Below are 16,127 nucleotides of genomic sequence, written 5' to 3'. Positions count from 1 at the left end.
GCCATTTCCTTCTCCAATGCATGAAAATGAAAAGTGAAATTGAAGTCGCTCAGTCGTGTCTGACTCATCGAGACCCCATGGACTGCAGCCTACCAGGCTCCTCTGTCCATAGGATTTTCCAGGCAAGAGTACAGGAGTGGGGTGTCATTGCCTTCTCCATTGGTATGCACTAGGAAACCAAAAAATCCACGTGACTGCCTTTGTTGCAATTATTCACTTTATTGTGTTGGTCTGGAGCCAGACCTGTAACATCTGCAAGGTCTACTAGTACTGATTTTTCTGCTAGTGGAGACTTCTGAAGATGATTGGATAGTTCTAAATCATGGAAGTATAATTCCCCATCCTTCCCTTTTGAGGGGACCACGTGGAAACAAGATCCTAGACCACTGTGGGATTTGTTATTTTTGTTGGTCCCTTCTGTTATAATATGAGCACCTCACTTTTGTAGTCATAACTTATTTGCCATAAATGCTTAGCAGGTGCTGCTGCTGCTAAGTCGCTTCAGTCGTGTCCTACTCTGTGCGACCCCATAGACGGCAGCCCACCAGGCTCCCCCGTCCCTGGGATTCTCCGGCAAGAACACTGGAGTGCGTTGCCATTTCCTTCTCCAATGCATAAAAGTGAAAAGTGAAAGTGAAGTTGCTTAGCAGGTGCAGTGTGGGTATTACCTGGCCCCGACAAAGCCTTCTCTGTCCTTTGAAGGATGAGGGCTCTTGCAGATCCAGGCTTGTCTTGTGGCCCTGGACTTTTATCCCAATACTCAAGCATGTATGAGGTAACTGGTTTACTGGTGTTCATATTGTTCCACTGAGATCCTCCAAGAAGAGCCAGGAAAGGAACTGACTCTTAAGTAAGAGGAAGGTACTCCTAAAGCAGTTCACAGTTGTGACTGTATCTGTGGCATTGAAGACAGTGGCCTCTAGAAGAAAGTGTGAGCATTCCAATGGCTCCTTCCATTCTTCTTGGCCATGGCATACCTAGGACTGTTCTGCATATAAGAAACATTAACTATTTTGTGTAACATTTGATAGATAATCTGGGAAGTATATGTAAACAAAACAAAAATCACCATTTAGTGTACACTGTACAGGTATAATTTTGTTTTGAGGCTCATATTTTGTATTTATGTAGCTTAAGTGTGTAAAAATTATCTAGTGGAAACCCAGAAGCCCATAGAGGAGGGGAATTCATAAATGTGATTCCTCTTCTGTTGCCTGATTTGAAATTCAGTGGATAGATCAAATGGGATTTGGACAGGAAGCCTGTGCAGAGAGATAAAACCAGTGCCTCCTGAAATTTATTCTGGTTTGTTTACTAAAAGTCTGAGGCATTCATTGGGTAGTATATGAGCGGGAAGGAAAGGAATCTCTGTCACAGGCTGGAGAAGGGCCAGAGTTTCCAGAATGTTGTCAACACTCAGATCCACCTAATTTGTTTGGAGGGATTCATCACTGACAGAAATTGGAGTCCAGACTTTTAACCCTAATCAGTATGGCTCTGAGGTCACCAGGGTTAGGAGAGGCAGATTGTTATAAAATAGGACTTGACATAGGAAAGAGTTTATATGTCATCTGGTTCTTCCTCTCCCAAAATACAGCAGTGCTTTTTACTGTCTTTCTGATCATATTGTGCATCATCCCCCAAATCTTCCATGCCTCTTTGTAGTCAGACTGTTCTCCTTAACCACCTAGCCCCTGGCAATGTTTTCGTCCCTACAGTTTTATCTGCTTCATAATGCTGTAAAAGTGTAATATAACAGTAGGTAGCCTCTTGAGTCTGCCTTACTTCACTTAGCATGATGTATTGAGTACTTGAGATTCACCTCTGCTGTGGTTTGTAATCTGACCTTGATTCAGACTCATGTAAATAATTTTCTTGCCCCAAAGGAATCTTATGGCTTTGAAAACATTGATTCTAACTGTAAAGAGTGAGGGACCAAGTCCCTGGAGGACTGTACCTCCTTTTATGAAGGAAGGACTGTCATCACCCTCAGAAATACAGCACTGATTTCAAAATATCCAGATATCTGCGTTGAAATATTCCCCACTGGTCTTAGGGGGCTTTTGAGCGACATCATAAACCATTGCATGATAGAAGTTGATGAGAATCCACCTATTTGGTGTTGGTGCTGTCTCCTCCTCATGGTCTTTTAGAATGTTAGAGCTTGAAGGGAACCTAGCAGTCATCCAGGCCAGGTTTTCCCAACCTCAGCACTATTAATATTCTGGCTGTGTAATTCTTTGTTGTGAGGAATCTGTTCTGGGCACTGTAGGATCTTTAGCAGTGTTGCTGGCCTCTAGTCTCTAGATGCTGGTAGTAGTCCTAAATATGACAATCAAAAATGTTTTCAGACAAGGCCCGTCTTCTAGGCCAACCCTCTTATGTTCCAGATACAAAGTATAACTAACATAGGCTTATATAGGCAGTTAATGCCCAAGCAGGACTAGAACCTTGCTTGCTCTGGTGGCCTTTGCATTGCGTTGTGTCATTCTACCTCCTCTCTTTATGCATATGTTACAGCCTCAAAAAATTAGTTCAAGATTAAAATTCCTTAGTGCTTTAGCACTTCCCAGTCCTTAATGGTGACACACTTAAACACATAGATCAGGTGTCAACAAATATGAGTCTGTAGAGAGCAAGTCAACTGTAAGTTCTTCTGAGAGGCAGCTTCCTCGTTAATTATCTATAGATCCTAAATGTTTATCATTTCATTTGACTCTCTCCCCAAAATCTATCAAACATATGTTTTACTCCGTTTTATAGATAAGGAAACTGAGGCATGAAAGGTTACAAGGCTTACCTGAGTCACTTAACCAGTGAATAAGTAGTGAAGCAAGGATTCAAACCCAAGACAGCCCGGCTCTAAATTGTGTGTCGTGTCCACCAAGCCTCACTGACTCTCAACATTAAACAATTCTCGTTTAGTCTACTAGTGACCTGGTTCTCTCTTTCTACGTGTTATCTGTTTCCACCGTTTCAACTTGAAATGGAGAAGATTTTATCCTCTTTCAGTAGTTGGGGAAATTTAGGCTTAAAGAGATTATATGATCTGCCCAAAGTCACACAACAAGAAAATGAGTCTTGGATTTGAACGCAGGATCATGTGAATGCAAAGTTCATATTCTTTTATAAAAATATAGAAAGAGGTATATAGTAAAAGGAAGAGAAGGAAAATTGAGGAGAAGGGATGATGGGAAAGAGAGAGAAAAGGTTATGGTGAATGGGGATTGGCAGGGGATTATACTATCTGATTTGACATCAGAATCGTGGGGTAATGGACATCAGCATTCCATTTTTTTTTTTTTTCCAATTTGAAAGCAATCGTTGTTTATTAACTGACTAGATTGCGAAAATAATTATGGTAGATACCTTAGTTCATCCTTCTAATAAGCCTGTTGATCTAGTCTTCCCAGTTGCCAGCATCTCCACCTTCTACAAAATGGGTGGTCTTTTTCTTCATTCCTCCTCATGGAGAAGACAATTTAAAGGGTCACAGGAAGCTGCTTGCTTCTTTGAAACATTTTCTAACATAGACGTCATGAATCATATCCTCCATACAGATGATGCCATATTTCCCAAGAGATTGTGCAATCAATGTGTTATCCATCAGGGCAATTCACTTCTTGTTGATTTTGCCATAACCTTACTTAAGAGATGAATTCATTTACAGACTTCAGATTTGGGTACCCCCATTCAATGTATTGGAGAAGGACATGGAAATCCACTCCAGTATTCTTGCCTGGAGAATTCCATGGACAGAGTAACCTGGTGGGCTACAGTCCACAGGGTCACAAAGAGTTAGACACTACAAGTGACTGAGCACTCTTGAAGTTAGAACTGGATTTGAATTCAGGCACAGCCACTTATTAGCTGGCTTTCTTCAGACAGATAACTTAACCTCTCTCAGTTTTTTTAGCTGGAGTTACTGTGAGGAGGAAAGAAAGAATGATGTGAAGTATTCAGTCTAGGGCTTGGCAACTAGAAGTTGAGTAAATGAGGTCATGAGTGTTGTGGCTTGGGCTGTGATTATCACTATCACAGTACAAGAGAAGCAAGGCTCATGCTTCTTTCTAAGAGCTGAACTAGTTTTGAAAATCTTTGAATCTGTTGTGCTCACTTCTGGGACCAGCATGCTCCACTTGGAAAATTAACTTCCCTCCCTTCCTCCCGGTCAGGAACATCTGTTGGAGCGGGAGTCCTCTGCTCAAGCATATTGTGTTTGGGTGATTACGTGTTTGTAAAAATTTCCATGAAGAGCATTAGCTCAGCTTTACCCACCAAGGACTGTGAGTGGCTGTCAAAACAAGTGCAGACTGAGTCAACAGAAAGCCAATCAGGAACAAAAAACCACCCAGCCCTTGTGGGACGTAATTGCTTCTATACTCCTGGGAATCTTTATTTTAAAGTGCTTTTGTTATTTGGCTAAAACACAATGCCTAAAATGCCTGTAGCTTTTCTACATGAAAAGTTGTGTGAGTGAGCAGAGATTTCCTCCCCACAACTACCAAATTCAAAACTGAAATTCTAGTAGCACTGTGATTGTGTTTGTTGTTGTTTACATGTCCACAATACGCTGAACATCACACAACACACAAAGACCATCCTTGCTTACCCTCAAAGAGCCCTGGCAGGGGCCACGATGGAGGCAGTGTGTGTGTGTGTGTGACGTGCATGCATGCATGTATGTTTGTGTTACAGGTTCTTTGGTGAACATACTCTCCAGTCCTGGACTCCAGTTTAAGGATGTTAGGCACCTGGAAAGGCTTCAGAGGAAAACCCCACACATCCCAAAATGATTAAAGGGCCGGCTTCAGGAACCAAGAGGAAAGCTACTGTCAGTGTAGTGCACGCCATGTGTGTGATTATTTAATGAAGAACATTGCTCCGGAGACAGGAAAGACAGGTGACAATAGTGCTTTGCAAGTATGGAGCATGATGATTTTAAGTTTATGCAGCGTTAGAACAAGCTGGTCTTCATTGCCATTAGGAGAAAATAGAAGAGAATTCCCTGGCCATCCAGTGGTTTGTACTCTGCGCTTTCATTGCTGAGGGCACAGGTTGAATCCCTGGTCAGGCAACTGAGTTTCCGCAAGCTGTGCAGCACAGCCAAAAAAAAAAGAAAAGGAAAAAATAGAGAAATTTTGGATTAAATTACAAAACACTGTTTGTAATTAGGACATGAAGAGTACCTTGTGCAGAGTTTTTGAATCCAGCTAAATAGTTTTGACTTTAGAATTCCAGAATTTTGGTGTTAGAAGAAATACTAGAGACCATCATGACACATATTTGAAGGATAAAGGCATAGAGAGACAAAAATAGCAATTATAGGGTGTTTTTTTCTTTTTGGCTAGTCCAGAATTATGCTTGATGTTGTATGGAAATGTCTGTTGCTTATTCTAGCGACAGGGTCGTGAACTGCAACACAGAGTTTCCTGCAGGGCAGGAAGTGTGCTGCTTAACAGAATCCCAAGGAAAGATCTTGTTCTTGAGACTGGGCCTCTCCCTGGCTCTGTACTCCATCAAGATGAGGACATAGCATTGTAGCCATCTAGTAGTATTTGGCGGCATTGAACGCCTACTATTATAGGTTCTCTAATGTGACATATGCTTTTTTGTACAGTTCTTCTGTGTATTCTTGCCACCTTTTCTTAATTTCTTCTGCTTCTGTTAGGTCCTTGCCAGTTTTGTCCTTTATTGTGCCTATCCTTGCGTGAAATGTTCCTTTGGTATGTCCAATTTTCTTAAGAGATCTCTAGTCTTTCCCATTCCGTTGTTTTCCTCTATTTCTTTGCATTGTTCACTTAAGAAGGCTTTCTTATCGCTCCTTGCTATTCTCTTGAGTATATCTTTCCCTTTCTCCTTTGCCTTTCACTTCTTTTCTCAGCTATTTGTAAGGCCTCCTCAGACAACCACTTTGCCTTCTTACATTTCTTTTTCTTGGGAATGGTTTTGGTCACCACCTCCTGTACAATGTTATGAACCTCCATTCATAGTTTTTTGGGCACTCTGTCTACCAGATCTAGTCCCTTGAATCTATTTGTCACCTCCACTGTATAATCATAAAGGATTTAATTTAGGTCATACCTGAATGGCCTAGTGATTTTCCCTACTTTCTTCAATTTGAGCAGTTCCACAAACTATGGAATATTCTTGATGAAATGGGAATACCAGACCACATTACTTGCCTCCTGAGAAACCTGTATGCAGAACAAGAAGCAACAGTTAGAACTGGATGTGGAACAACGGACTGGTTCATAATTGGGAAAGGAGTACCTCAAAGCTGTAAATTGTCACCCTACTTATTTAACTTATATGCAGAGTGTATCATGAGAAATGCCAGGCTGAATGAATCACAGGCTGGAATCAAGATTCCTGGGAGCAATATTAACAACTTCACATATGCAGATGATACCATGTTAAAGGCAGAAAGCAGAGAGGAACTAAAGAGCCTGTTGATGAAGGTGAAAGAGGAGAGTGAAAAAGCTGGCTTAAAATTCAGCATTCAAAAAACTAAGATCATGGCATCCAGTCCTATCACTTCATGGCAAATAGATGGGGAAAATGTGGAAACAATGACAGATTTCATTTTCTTGGGCTCCAAAATCAATGCAGACGGTAACTGCAGCCACAAAATTAAGACACTTGCTCCTTGGAAGAATAGCTATGACAAACCTAGACAGCATATTAAAAAGCAGAGACATCACTTTGCCACAAAGGTCTGTATAGTCAAAGCTATGGTTTTTCCAGTGATCATGTATGGATGTGAGAGTTGGGCCATAAAGAAGGCTGAGCACCAAGGAATGGATGCTTTCAAACGGTGGTGCTGGAGAAGACTCTTGAAAGTCCCTTGGACAGCAAAGAGATCAAAACAGTCAATTCTAAAGGAAATCAACCCTTTAATTGGAAGGGCTGATGCTGAAGCTGAAGCTCCAGTGTTGTGGCCACCTGATGGGAAGAGCTGACTCATTGGAAAAGACTCTCATGCTGGGAAATATTGAGGGCAAGAAGAGAAGGGGACAACAGAGGATGAGATGGTTGGATGGCATCACTGACTCAATGGACATAAGTTTGAGCAAACTCAGAGAGATAGTGAAGGACAGGGAAGCCTTGTGTGCTGCAGTTCATGGGGTTGCAAAGAGTCAGACACGACTTAGCGACTGAACAACGACAACAACATTGTGACCAGGCTGGGGGCTACTTACTGTTTCCACAGAAATAACATTTCTGTCTGGGGACTGCAACCCATTATAAGATGATAATTGACCTATGACCTCCTGCCTCAGAAAGTAAGTAGGGTGAGGCAGAGAGGAGTATGACCCTCACTTTTGTTGTTTCTGCTGTACTTGGAATGTGAATGAAGGCTTTGGAGAAGAGGAAAGAAGGTGGAAGAGTTACTGAAACTGAAGAGGGACCCTGGAGGAGCAGGAGAATGGGAAAACATGAAGAAGAAACTAAGGTGAGAAGGAATTTGAGAGTTTACAGAGGGGTTAGGATTATATCATTTTTTATAGTAGATAATCATTTCTAATTTGGGTATAGGAACAGGCTCGGATAGGTTGAGTAGCTTGCTTGAAGGTCACACAATCAAGTAATGGAGCCAGGATTCAAACCTTTGACTGTGTGATTCTGAACTCCAAGCTCTCAAATGCTGCACTATTTATACATAGTTCTCTTTGTTTCTGTATTTCCAGTGCTGCACGTCTTAAATGATCAATCAGTGGTTAGCGGATTGATAATTTCATTTATGGTTCAATGGATGAGAAACAAGCAGGACTCTGCCTTCCTGAATCTTGTGGCCTATTTTGAGAAGGCCTTGCAGTTTGTCTAAGCTAGAGAGCCACAGACATCTATGAATTTCTCTGTGCATCCCTTTCCCTAATGCATATATGTGCTAGGGCAGCTGGGGAGCGTGTGGGCGTCAAAGGATTTTTCTCATGAATATTTGCAGAGCTGTGTACATTCCATCGCTAGTGCTAGTTCTTCCCAACCAAGATGGAGACAGAAGTAGAAGGGAGAGAATTTTATAAGAAAAAGCCTTTTTGTGCAATAATTGGATGGGGCTCTGCAGGCCTGAGTGGGGGAAGGGAGATTACCATGAGTGTTTCATTTCAGCACATTCCCTTTGCCAACAGCACAGCTGCTTGGCTCCATAAGCGTGTCCATGGGCTGGATTTTAAAGGAATAAGGTCATTCTTTTGGCTTCATCTAAACTCATTTTTTCCCCTCTCTAGAAACTTGATTGTCAGTCTTTAAAGGGTAGCTTTTAGACTTAGAAAAAAATTTGAAGAACTGAGATCCTTGACACTTAATGCTTGCTGTTGGTGCTGGATGTCTGTACAAAAATGAACAGCAGAAATGAGAGAAATCTTATAAAAGGCAAAAGCTTGTTTGGATTTTTTTTTTCTCCTCTGTGAGCCAAGGGTAACAAGGAATTTCTGGTACTATCTGGAGTCCTTGAGATTTAGCCTGGAGAGAGAGGTTGTGTATAGGAGTGGCATGCCCAAAGCTTGATAGTCAGCTGGAAACTTGGGGCAGCCTAAGCATAAATACAGATAGAGATCCTGAGACATGTCCTTGCTGTTCCTGCAGTGCTGAGAAGTTGCCCTATACTCCACTTCCTTTACACTTGAATTTGTCCTGGATTTAAAAGGATTGTCAGTTGATTGCTTGAAGATGAGAGGCATGATGAGAGATGATCACTTTGAGGATCTTTGGAAAAACTGATTTGCAAAATCACCCGAACAAGAGGATGTAAAATGAAGAACAGCCCTTTGAACAAAAGGTCTGTGTATTCACCACAGTGGACACGTGTTCACAGGCAGACTGATAACAGTAAGCTTCTCCAGTAGGAGCCACCTGGTCTGCATGTCCAGGCGCTGAACTCTCTCCACATACTTGCACAGTGAGCCTGTGTCTGGTCCCCTCTCAGCACCTTTCAGTGGTCCTGTTTGCGGGGAGCCAGTCCAGCTGACCAACAAAAGGCCCCTGCTAAGTGCAGTGTTCCGAAAAGGGTTCAGAAAGTGTCGGGAAAGAAATGGGACTGGTCTCTCTCTAGTTCTTTGCTCAGCAGAAAGCAGACAGCTGCATAAAATGTGTTAGTAGGTTAATTAATTAAAATATTTTGCTCTAAAGATGATACAAGCTACCTGGAAAATGTTCAAACAGTCCAGAAGGGTATAATGTAAAACCCCAAACCCCTTCCCCTTTCATACTTCCCTACTGGTCTCATTCTTCAGAGGTAACCACTTATCTTTATTTTTTTTTATTTTTATTAACCACTTATCTTTAAAAAAAAAAAAAAGTACTAACAGGCTTACACTGTATATTTTATTTTCTACTGGCTTTACTTTATCACCTTATCTTGGCCCTAATTTATTGGCAATACCTATAGGCAATAGGCAATACCTATTAAAACAATAGGCAATACCTATTGTTTTAATGCTATATAGAATTCCATCGTACAAAGGTATTGTAGTTTAATTATTTTTCTAGTGATGTATGGTTTGAATATATTATATATAATTATAATTCCATAATTATGGATTCCTGATATTATATAATATGTATTATATTATGTGTCTGCTGTTCTCTGTAATACTAGAGTGAGCGTCTTTAATTTCTAGTAGTATAGCTGCTTGTTTGGAAAGTAGTATATTTTAAATTTCAATATATTTTTGTCTAATTTCCTTCCCAAAAGATTATACCAATTTACATGCTTAACAGTAGTGTATCAGAATACTTTACCACATTCCTTGTCAATACTATGTGTTATCAAACTCTTTAATCTTTGCCTGTCTTATTAGAAATGGTATCCTATTTTTAGTTTTTCTTTATGTTATATTTTATGAGCATCTCTGTATGTTTCTGGGCCATTTGTATACTTTCTTCCCTGTGAATTATGTGTTCATGTATTTTTCCCCATTTTTCTACTGTACTGTTCATCTTTCTCTTATTTTTAAGAGCAGTTAGAATATTAAGGAAAATGTTCCATGTCATAGATGTTGCAATTGTTTCCCCTGTTTACTTTTGTTTTGATTTTGTAATTTTTCCCCTGTGTGTGTGTTTAAATGTAGTCAAATTTATTGACCTTTCTCTGTGGCTTTCTGGTATATTAAGCTTAGAAGGGCCTGCCATTCTGAAGTTATGAAAGTATTTGCTTTTTTTTTTTCTGGTATACTAATGAATTTATCTTCTTAATTTAAATATTTGATCCATTTGAAATTTTTTGGTGAAGGAAATGAGGTGGGGCTTGAACATCCGTCCTTTCTCCGCTAATAATGTTACGGGAAACACACTGACTGAAGCTTCCCATCCTGGCCAGGCACCATAGTAACCATTTGGATGAGTTATTTTATGACAGGAGGTTCCTTACTAGGAACATGGAACTAATAAGCCACCACCAATAGGAATAGTTCTGGAAAGGTCAAAAGGAGATGCCACCTGTCTTACCACCTCCCAGAATCCTTCTCACTGGCATCCGTCTTGGCTGAGCAACCAGGAAGGACACTGAGTCAAAATGATTGGCCAGAAACAACCTGGAAACTAATCCCATCACCATAATACCTGAGACTGCAAGCCACATGGCAGAGCGGTCCTCCTGGGTTCCCCCACCCTCCTGCTCTCTGCCCAGGCACCCCTTCCCAATAAAGTCTCTTGTTTTGTCAGCACGCGTGTCTCCCTGGACAATTCATTTTCGAGTATTAGGGAAAAAACCCCTTTTGGGCCCTGGAAGGGGTCCCCCTTTCTGCAACAATATGAAAAAGCCATTTTTATCATTTGCTTAATTCCTGGGTATACCTGGGGTCTCTTTTAAAATTATTTTATTTCATTGATCTATTTGTACTTTTGTGCCAGAACTATATATAGTGTTTCAGAAGTTTCTTTTCCAAGATCTGAAGTTAGGGGTGGTCATTATTGTGTCTTGGCTCTAATTAGTCTGTGGTTTACACATATTTGCATAAGCTCAGCTTCCAGCAAAAATATCCTTTTTAGAGTCCTGAGCAGGGGCTTCCCAGGTGGTGGTGGTGGTGGTGCTGCTAAGTTGCTTCAGTCGTGTCCGACTCTGTGCGACCCCATAGACGGCAGCCCACCAGGCTCCGCCGTCCCTGGGATTCTCAAGGCAAGAACACTGGAGTGGGTCAGGTGATGCTAATGGTACAGAATCTGCCTGCTAATGCAGGAGATTTAAGAAAGTGAGGTTCTATCCCTGAGTCGGGAAGATCCGCTGGAGGAGGTCATAGCAACCCACTCCAGTATTCTTGCCTGGAGAATCCCATGGACAGAGGAGCCTGGCAGGTGAAAGCTGATAGAGTCTCATAGAGTTGGACAGGACTGAAGCAACTTAGCATAGACACATGCAGAATCCTGTACAGGTGTGGGGATGAAGGGAAAGAATGTGTTTATATCTTTTTTTTTGTTTGCTTTTACCTTTTAACCCTTTTCTCTTACCTCTCCATTAAATCAACATTAAGTTTGATGTCTTATTTGTGAAAGTTCACTAAGATCCTATAATATGTGATTATTTCACCTTCTTCATTCATTCAACCTACATCTGAAAAATAAGCCAAGAATTGTGCAAGGCACTGGAAATAATCCATAAGAGTTAAACATTGTACTTACCCATGAAAAACTTAGTTCTTGAGGGAGACAGGTACATAGAGTTAATTATCTTACAGTGTGGTAAATACTGTAGTAAATATTTTATTAAACATTTGAAAAATCTTGAAGAGAGAGGTTAGCCTTTTTTCATTGGGAGTGGGGGTGTTGTCAACAAGTCTAGTCCACAGGGTGATTTCTCTTTTCAGTACTGAATAGGATTTGAACATGTAGTTCTTTTCCAAAGGTGAGAAGGGCCTTAAGACTTGAAGGTGGTGGTTCACATGCATGGATTTAACTACACAATTTGGTGAGTTTCCAAAAAGATCAGTGACTTCTCAAAAGCATCACATGAGTCATTCGCTCATCTTTACTTGATTTCACTCCCTTCTGGTTTCATTCTAGATACCACTTAGTCTTATAAAATAGGTTTATGAATCATTTGATTGAGCCTGGCTGTACAGAATATTAACTTGATTTCTGATCATTATGAGAGAGCTGGGTTCAGTAAAAACTTCTCTTCTCTCTGCAGGAAAGGCAGAGTGGATGGTTTCTCAATTTTCAAGTGTGAGGCAGAGGAATATGAGCTATTTATAGATTCACCTCCCCCCACAGATGAACACAATAGAAGCCTGAAATCAAATGGTGACCAGATGTGCCCAGGCATCTCCCAGTCTGTATTTAGAAGCTGGAAAAGGCAGAGCCGCTAGGAAGTTGATTTCAGGGCAGAATTGGTTGGACTCACTCATAAGATGATCATCTGTATACAAACAGTCCCTTGCGTCTGGTCCGTAGGAGCAAAAGGGTAAAAGAAGTGTGTGCGCAAACTCATTTTTCTTGCTTCTTTTCCTGGCAGTGGGAGATTATTCCTTTGTTAGTCATTTCATTGCTCAACTCTTTCCTCTGTAGTTGGGCGGTTAGACAAAGTGGAAAAGCTTTCTGGGGATATGTGCTGAGTTGATGTGGGGTAAGAGCCAGTGTGGCTTCCATGCTGTTGGTAGAAGTAGTGGTTCTGCTCAGATGAGAAGAGATCTGACCGAAATGGAAACCCTCAGTTGCTTTTTCTTTTTCTCTTTACTATTCCTTCCTTATTAAACTAACCCCATCTTGCTTGTGGTGGTGTTATGGTTTAAAGCACAAACATGTAGTGGGTTCTGGCTGGTATTGCTTTTCCTTTCCTTCCCACATTAAAGATTTTTGAGAAAATAGAAGCAGCTTCCTCCTTTAATAAGCATCTGGCACCATTTGCATGGAGTTTAGAGACTCGATTTCAGGGTTTGGAAAAATAATGTTTAATTTTGGAGAATGTTCTCATGAACGAATCCTGTAAGTGGCAAGAAAGAAAAAAATACCACGTTTTGAGAACCTACTGTATTCCAGGTACTGAACTGAGTGCCTAATTCCTCTCATTCACTCTTAAACAGCAACCCCATAAAGTGGGTTATTACCATCTCTGTTCTATAGATGTGAGAAACAGGGCTCAAAGAGGTTAGGGTAAGTTCTTTAGGTCCACACTAAGAGGTGGAGTCCGGATTGAAACCCAGATCTGGTGTCTGCAAAGCCCTTGCTCTTTCCACTACCCCTGCCATTGGTTGTGTGCCCTAACTCCTCCTGACTATGTGCTTGCCTCTGATATTTGAAGTATGATATGAATTAGCTGACAATTAGAAGAATTTGAATTGTTGAACTTTGCATTTATCATAAGAAAGGATCCAGGAACCATAATGAGGAACATGTGGTTTCAATCCTTCCTGTTGATGCTTTTCTCTGAGATACGGAGAACACCATCTATTTTAAATTTTGTGTCTGAAGCAAGTGCTGTCTACAGGTGGAGTCAGGGTGTTTTCTACTGAACCCCTCAAATAACTAGTTGACCCAGTCACTTTCTGAGATGCAAGAAATAGCTCCTACTTTATAGCAAATGGATGCTTCGTTTTACCTATTCTGACCCAAGATGTTGTTATTGTTTAGTCATTAAGTCACGTCCAACTCTTTGTGACGCCATGGACTGCAGCATACCAGGCTTCCTTGTCCTTCACTATCTCCTGAAGTTTGCTCAAACTCATGTCCATTGAATTGGTGATGTCATCCAACCATCTCATCCTCTGTCGCCCCCTTCTCCTCCTGCCCTCATTCTTTCCAAGCATCACGGTCTTTTCCAATGAATTGACCCTCTGCATCAGGTGGCCAAAGTCTTGGAGCTTCAGCTTCCAATTAATATTCAGAGTTGATTTCTAAAGATTGACTGGTTTGATCTTGCTGTCCAAGGGATTCTGAAGAGTCTTCTCCAGCATCACAATTTGAAAGCATCAATTCTTTGGCACTCAGCCTTCTTTATGGTCCAACTCTCATCCCATGACTACTGCAATAACCATAGCTTTGACTATACAGACCTTTGTCAGCAAAGTGAAATCTCTGCTTTTATTACACTGTCTAGACTTGTCTAACTTTCTAAGGAGCATGTGTCCATTAATTTCATTACTGCAGTCACCATCAGTGGTGATTTTGGAGCCCAAGAAAAAAAATCTGTCAGTTTCCACTTTTTCCCCATCTATTTGCCATAAAGTGATGGGACTTGATGCCATGATCTTATTTTTTTGAGTGCTGAGTTTTAAGCCAACTTTTTCACTCTGTTTCACTTTCAGCAAGAGGCTCTTTAGTTCCCATTCACTTCTACCATTAGAGTGGTATTATCTGCATATCTGAGGTTGTTGGCATTTCTCTTGGCAGTTTTTATTCCAGTTTATGATTCATCCAGCCTGACATTTTGCATGATGTACTCTGCATATAGGTTAAATAAGCATGGTGACAATATACAGCCTTGATGTACTCCTTTCCCAATTTTGAACCAGTCTGTTGTTCCATGTCCAGTTCTAACTGTTGCTTCTTGACCTGCATACAGGTTTCTCAGGAGGCAGGTGAGGTAGTCTGGTATTACAATTTCTTGAAGAATTTTTCACAGTTATGATTCACACAGTCAAAGGCTTCTGTGTAGTCAATGAAGTAGATGTTTTCCTGGAATTCCCTTGCTTTTTCTATGATCCAACAGATGCTGGTAATTTGATCTTTGGTTCCTCTGCCTTTTCTAAACCCAGCTTGAACATCTGAAAGTTCTCAGTTCATGTACTGTTGAAGCTTAGCTTGGAGAATTTTGAGTATTACTTTGCTAGCATGTGAAATGAGTGCAATTGTGTGATAGCTTGAACATTGTTTGGCATTGCCCTTCTTTGGGATTGGAATGAAAATGATGTTTTCTAGTCCTGCGGTCATTGATGAGTTTTCTAAATTTGCTGACATATTGAGTGCAGCACTTTCACAGCATCATCTTTTAGGATTTGAAATAGCTCAGCTGGAATTCCATCACCTCCACTGGTTTTGTTTGTAGTGATGCTTCCTAAGGCCTACTTGACTTCACACTCCAGGATGTTTGGCTCTAGGTGAGTGACCACACTCTTGTGGTTGTTCGGGTCATTAAGACCTTTTTCTGTATAGTTCTTCTGTGTATTCTTGCCACCTCTTCTTAATCTCTTCTGCTTCTGTTAGGTTCTTGCCATTTCTGTCCTTTATTGTGCCCGTCTCTGCATGAAATGTTCCCTTGGTATCTCCTATTTTCTTGATGAGGTCTCTAGCCTTTCCCATTCTATTTTCCTCTGTTTCTTTGCAGTGTTCAATTAAGAAGGCTTTCTTATTCCTCCTTGCTATTCTCTGGAACTCTGCATTCAGATGGGTATATCTTTCCCTTTTTCCTTTTCCTTTTGCTTCTCTTCTTTCCTCAGGTATTTGTAAGGCCTCCTCAGACAACCATTTTGCCTTTTTGCATTTCTTTTTCTTTGGGATGGTTTTGGTCACCACCTCCTGTACAATGTTATGAACCTCCATCCATAGTTCTTTAGGCACTCTGTCTACCAGATCTAATCTCTTGAATTTATTCATCACCTGCACTGTAGTAATCATAAGTGGATTTGATTTAGGTTATACTTGAATGGCCTAGTGGTTTTCCTTACTTTCTTCAATTTTGCCTGACTTTTGCAATAAGGAGCTCATGAGCCACAGTCAGCTCCTGGTCTTAGTTTTGCTGGCTGTATAGAGGTTTTCCATCTTCAGCTGGAAAGAATATAATCAATCTAATTTTGGTATTGACCATCTGGTGATGTACATGTGTAGAGTCGTCTCTTGTGTTGTTGAAAGAGGGTATTTGCTATAATCAGTGTTTTCTCTTGACAAAATTCTGTTAGCCTTTGCCCTGCTTCATTTTGTATTCCAAGGCCAAACTTGCCTGTTACTCCAGGTATCTCTTCACTTCCTACTTTTGCATTCCAGTCCACTATGATGAAAAGGACACCATTTTTTGGTATTAGTTCTAGAAGGTCTTGTACATCTTTATGTATCTATTGAATTTAAGCTTCTTTGGCATTAGTGGTTGGGGCACAGACTTAGATTACTGTGATGTTGAATGGTTTGCCTTGAAAATGAACTGAGATCATTCTGTTGTTTTTGAGATAGCACCCAAGTACTGCATTTTAGACTCTTTT

General features: G+C 40.8%; 1 protein-coding gene across 12 annotated transcripts in view; it reads left to right on the top strand.

Moving 5' to 3' along the window:
* STARD9 (StAR related lipid transfer domain containing 9) overlaps positions 1 to 16,127 on the top strand; it is a 120,682-nt gene that overhangs the window by 8,433 nt on the left and 96,122 nt on the right. For 4 of the 12 annotated variants that reach the window (XR_015134866.1, XR_015134865.1, XR_015134867.1 and 1 more), the window contains exon 4: positions 7,361 to 7,456. The exons of 7 other annotated variants lie outside the window; for them this stretch is intronic. Coding sequence is in view for 2 of the 5 variants with exons in the window: in XM_086321657.1 (XP_086177783.1) it covers positions 7,361 to 7,456 (96 nt within the window). In the remaining 3 variants the exon portion in view is untranslated. Of the gene's footprint in view, positions 1 to 6,128; positions 7,457 to 16,127 lie in introns of all 12 variants that reach the window. One more of the 12 variants, XM_086321661.1, reaches the window with a different exon arrangement.

This window comes from Bos grunniens, chromosome 10 (genome assembly GCF_055505025.1).
Source record: "Bos grunniens cultivar Pamir isolate PY7600 chromosome 10, Bosgru_T2T1.0, whole genome shotgun sequence".
Classification (NCBI taxonomy): Eukaryota; Metazoa; Chordata; class Mammalia; order Artiodactyla; family Bovidae; genus Bos; species Bos grunniens.
This window is presented reverse-complemented; position numbering and strand designations above follow the sequence as displayed.